This window comes from Fragaria vesca, linkage group LG7 (genome assembly GCF_000184155.1).
Source record: "Fragaria vesca subsp. vesca linkage group LG7, FraVesHawaii_1.0, whole genome shotgun sequence".
NCBI classification, from domain to species: Eukaryota; Viridiplantae; Streptophyta; class Magnoliopsida; order Rosales; family Rosaceae; genus Fragaria; species Fragaria vesca.
The window spans coordinates 11,410,809-11,416,494 of record NC_020497.1 but is presented as its reverse complement, the minus strand read 5'-3'; the positions used below and the strand labels follow the sequence as shown (position 1 = coordinate 11,416,494).

Here is a 5,686-nt window from a genome sequence, read left to right as displayed (position 1 = left end):
TTTAAAAAATGAATATTCTCAGGGTTTATATTTCTTTGCTATCTGATAAAAAGATGTCTATTTGATTTTAACAATGAAATCTGCATTCCATGAAGCAACATGGAACTGGTGCAGAGAATAATAATAAGTTTTTCCTTGTTTGTTTTTTAGATAAAAAGAAAAATAAAAGAGTCGAAAGTTGAACAATTCAGAGAGTAAGTTTTGTACCCACAAAAAAAAAAACATCAAACTAGAGACAGAACCCAGGTATGCATCCAAAATTAACTTTGAGATACAAGACCGGTAGAGGTCTAAAGTAAAATGACCATTTCTAGTAATGCATATCACTGGTCTAAAACACTTAACCATAAACATCTTATCTTATTTATCACTAGTCTACAGTAAAATGACTCTTTCTTGTAATACATTTTTCTTAGCTTGTGAAGTTCCAAGTACTTCCGGTATGTTAAGCAAAAAATATAACAACTGTTTATCATGGCACAAGACACCTGTTTGGTAGATCAGGAACTTGTCCTCATTCTGGTCTCAGCTTCAGTTAAATGTTATATGTTTAGCAGGGTAACTGAAGAATGGAAGAAGAGATTTTTCTTTTTCAAAGAGCAATATCCATGACATTAAGTGGGGGCAATTGCCCTCACTAGGCAAAACATGCGTCCGCCTATGGCAGTAGAAGTAATTCACTAACTCACTATTAAGAGACTACATACCTACATTCTAATCTGAACATCTAAACTTTGAGTTTCATAAATGTATAGGTTTGAAGTATTCCTGCTAGGGATGATGGTAAACAGGATGCCACAAGAAGAGTTTGAGAGGTGCAACGCATGTTATATGCAGAACGCATTATCTTGGAAATCGAGAGACACTGACATACCCGAAAATGGAATTGACTAAAAACATTGATGCAAATATTCAGAATACTCTTAAAACAATATCCTTACTTCACATTCAATATACTCATATCTCACGATGTTAAGCTGAATAAAATTCAAGGGAATTGAGATGAACATGCCAATCTATATACTAATCATTACTATTGCAGCATAATACTCCAACATTCTCAACTCGCAAAAAAAGGATAGATTAACACAACAAAGCTTTAATTCAACCAATATATACAAACTTATCATTGATCGTTACCTTCACCAACGAGATGGCAGTTACCAACAAGATGAATCCTTCAATCGGCTGCCAATTCGAAAAAATATATTTATCCCCAATTTCGGATTAAATCTAACGCCGGGCCCGGGGTTTCAAACCTTTTTACGATTTTGGGTTGTTCAGAATGTTGAATGTTGACAGCCAAGAGGACCTCGATGTCGATCGATCGCTTAAGTAATAGACCTAGTAAGCAAGAGGAGGAGTAGTGGTCGGCTTGAATGCGAACGGCGAACGGTTATGCTATTTTCTTTCTTTTTAGATTAGTCACGGTAAATCATTGTTTTACTGCGTTTTTTTTGTTTTTTTATTCCAGTGGTTAACGCCACTTGACTAACACCTTCCTCATATTCAACATCTTCTTTCCATCACGTGCACTACACATGGGCGTGCACATCCACGGCCGTGCACACAAGACACTCCCTACTTCTCTGGCTTTATTAATAGAGATTTTCTACGAAAATTGAAAATGATTCACCCAAACACACCGTAAAGTCCCAAAATTTTGCGCACACAGTAAAACTTTGTTTTCACCGGGCCAGAAAACTCTGGAGTATGTCACGTGCCGTGCACGAGTTGTCCCCTCCCGTTGTTAAACGCTTCAAATATAGAGAAGAGAAGCTTCTCCTACTTCAAAACTGAGAGCAGGTAGTGACTATTGAGTGAGAGAGAGATGACGAGCCATGCTGATAGTTCAGTGCAACACAAAAACACCACACCCATCCAACGCTGCATATCCCACCGCTTCTCCACAATAGCCTCCCAAAACCCTAACAAAATCGCAGTCATACACGCCGCCGCCGAGTCCCGCCGCACCCGCACCTCCGTCGCCGCCGATGCTTCTTCTTCCGTCCAAGCCGTCTACGGCGGCGACCGGTCCTTCAAGTACTCGGATTTAATCTCCGCCGTCGATTCCCTCACCTCGCAGCTCCGTCACTTTAAGCTTGATTCGCCTTCGTCAGAGCTCCGGCCGAGAATTTTCGGCGTATATATGGCGCCGTCGGTGGAGTACATAGTCTCGGCGCTCTCGGTTTTGCGGTGCGGCGAGGCTTTTCTTCCTCTGGATCCGTCCTGGCCAAAACAGCGGCTGCTCTCCGTCGTTGCTTCCGCCGATGTCGACCTGATTATCACCTCCACGACGCCGTTTGGGTACGAGTTGGAGTCCAGTTGGCTAGAGAAGACTTCCAATCGGAGGTTTCTGTGGTTTTCCATGGGCGGTGGAGAGTCTGTGACAGTGACTGATGGAGGAGAGTATGAGAAAGAGAAAGAGAAAGAGAGGCTGTTCTGTTATGTGATGTACACTTCGGGCTCGACGGGGAAGCCTAAAGGTGTGTGTGGAACTGAACAAGGTCTGTGGAATCGGTTTCGGTGGATGGAAGAGTTGTATCCATTGAAAGGAGAGGAGGTCTTGTTGTTCAAGACTGCAGTGAGCTTTGTTGATCATTTGCAAGAGTTTCTCAGTGCTATTCTTACTGGTTGTACTTTGGTCATACCTCCTTTCAATCAGCTTAAACAGAATGTGTTCTCCATTCTCGATTTTCTACAGGTATATTGACCCTCTCTTTGTTGTGTGTTTAGCTTTCTGAACTTGGATTATAATCTTGAACTAGGACTAGAACAGTGTCAAAATACTACATTTCATTAAGGTAACTGGATATCATTGACTAATTCATTATTGATATGGTATTGACATGTGAAATTTTACTCTCTTGGTTTGGAGGGATTATGGGAAAGACATTTCCTGGATTTTTAGTAGGCCTAGGATGTGGTTGAAATTGTTGATTACGTTGATTCGGGAAAAAGAAACTGTAAATGTCCGGAAGTAACTGTGCCTTTGAAATTCATGGCTTGCATCCTTTTCAACCATGAAATTCAAGCCATATTAGGTTTCTAGTTGGGGGGGGGGGGGGGGGGGGGGGTTGGTTCCATTTGCTGATCATTGAGATTCATGTAACAGACTTTTGGCTCATTTTTGTGTTTTACTATTCTATACTCAAGAACAATAAAAGGATGTGCAATGAAGGGTATATATAGTGCAATGTTCTAATTTCATTATTTCAAATTGCAGAACCAAAAGTATCTCATTTGACACAAACATGTTTTATTTTGAACTTTGCTTGTAGTTCCTGTACTGGGTCTCACTCTAGTAGTATCCTTGCTACAATCCTTAATAGCATTCATCGTATTGCTCACGTGGAACTAATATACTGGACCTATTCTCTAAGAATGTGATTAATGCTCACAAAACTAAGTTTACCTTTTACTTTAAAAATTCTATCAATTGCCTAGGGAAATAGCTCTTACATTTCTGATTATGCCCAATTTGATTATGCAAACCTTAAGAGTCTTAGACTATATGAAATTATGCTGAAATGTTTTCTTAGTACATGGCACAATTTTTTCAGTTCTATTTAGCTATTTATTTTTTCAGCTGGGAGTTTTCTTGTAGGCTTATTCTATCAGTAGACTTACTGCTGTTCCCTCACTGATGAGAGTAATCCTTCCAGCTTTGCAAGGTCGAGACTATCAGCAGCTTCTAAGTTCACTGAATTTGTTAGTGCTTAGCGGAGAGGTTTTGCCTTTATCCTTGTGGGATATGCTGTCAAAGAGATTACCAAGGACCTCTATTTTGAATTTGTATGGGAGTACAGAGGTAAAAATTTAGCACTTCCTTTGGATTTAACTCATTTCTTTTTATTAGATTAGATGTCCAACAGTGTGACCAAGTCATATTCTGGTTGGATGCGTATGAAAGTGACATGCAGTCCTATTGAACTAATTTTCCTTTTTTCTTTTTACTGATTTATCTACTCCCTTGTGTTTAATTATAATGCTAATCTTAATATGCTATTGGAGTAGGAAGAGTGTATTTGATTCTGTCCCCTAAAACACACAAATGTACATATTGTTTTTTGTTTTGATACCCGGAATTTCCCCAAACCTACTTTGCAACCCGGGCTCCGAAATGGTGCCTCCTGCTAGAGCCTACAATCTTTAGGACACCGGAAACTTTAGCAAATATCTGGCTAGATATTGTTTCTTAAAAAAAAAAAAAAAGTAGAAGAAAAAAGCTGGGTAGATACTGTGAGGTCCAAAACAAAGTATGGGCTGACAGTTTCCACTTCCCACTAACTTCTTGTTGGTACACTCAGCCAATTATGACCACAAACTAGTAGTGGAATTGATGTGCTTCTATGTATCGGTCAGACTTATTCACTATCGAAAATTTATAATCATTTTGCTTGTTGATATCAACTCCTATGTTGCTGGTTGTGAAGGCTCTTATCTGTACAGAATCGCATTAATATTTTATAAAGGCTTTGATATATTCTAATGTATTATGAGTAATGTAAAGCCTGTCGTAGCATATCACTGAGAAAGATGCTATTGTACATTTCATATCAATACAGTTAAAGTGGTTACTGAAATCTGAACTATTTCTGTGGCATTTTAATGCTGTGGTCAATTTGTCAGTTGCTGACATGACAATCGTTAAATTCAAGGTGTCAGGTGATTGCACATATTTTGACTGCAAGAGGTTGCCAATGATTTTGGAGACAGAGACACTAACAAGTGTTCCAATTGGTATACCTATAGCTGGTTGTGATGTTGTGATTGTTAGTGATGATGATGTACTTGATGAAGGAGAAATTTTTGTTGCTGGTCTCTGCAATTCTTCTGGATACTATTCTGATTCTACATTTACTCCTCTGGACACTGTCAAATTACCTCCTAGTTCTCTTTGTGACAGTTCTGTAAATGGACATGAAAGTCGATCATATTTTCAAACTGGTGATTTTGCCAAACAACTGCATAGTGGTGACTTGGTTTTTTTGGGAAGAAAGGACCGCACTATTAAGCACAATGGGCAGCGTATTGCTTTAGAGGAAATTGAACATATATTGGTGGGACATCCAGATGTAACTGATGCTGCTGTTGTTTTTCATCATGGTCAAGGGGAACTAATGCAACTTGTAGCATTTATAATATTAAAGGAGGGACAATCTGATGAAACATTCAGATCTTCCATCAAAAGTTGGATGGTTGACAAACTTCCACTGGCAATGATTCCTGGCCGCATTGTTATAATGAAATCATTTCCTGTATCTACTAGTGGGAAAGTTGATTACACTTTGTTAGCAGATTCAGTATTTCGAGCAAAACATATCCAATATGAATTTGATCAAACTGGGAGAAGCAATTTACTGCAAGTAATTAAAAAGGTTTTCCCTTTAGCCCTCTTAGTATGATAAACCTTTTATTGGGTCCGATTATTTGTCAAGTCACATGTATGTTTGCTTGGATTTGCCTTATTTTATTTTACCATTCATTATATGCAGTCCAACTGATATGGCATGCAATTAGGATATTCATTCTTATTGATGTCATATAGAGGATGTTGTAAGCATTATGGCCCAGGCATTTTGGTCCAAAGTTACGGATCATTATTGTTTCTGGTATCTAAAGGCAACAATACTAGTTGTGATAGGAAAGTAGACATTTTGCTAAACTCTCTCTCTCTCTCNCT

General features: G+C 38.8%; 1 protein-coding gene across 1 annotated transcript in view; it reads left to right on the top strand.

Moving 5' to 3' along the window:
- The first annotated feature begins 1,828 nt into the window (after window positions 1-1,828).
- LOC101296233 (putative acyl-activating enzyme 19-like) overlaps window positions 1,829-5,686 on the top strand; it is a 10,894-nt gene continuing 7,036 nt past the window's right edge. The window contains exons 1-3 of the mRNA XM_004307107.1: window positions 1,829-2,704; window positions 3,608-3,811; window positions 4,662-5,381. Coding sequence (XP_004307155.1) covers window positions 1,832-2,704; window positions 3,608-3,811; window positions 4,662-5,381 — 1,797 coding nt within the window. The 5' untranslated portion in view covers window positions 1,829-1,831. The remainder of the gene's footprint in view (window positions 2,705-3,607; window positions 3,812-4,661; window positions 5,382-5,686) is intronic.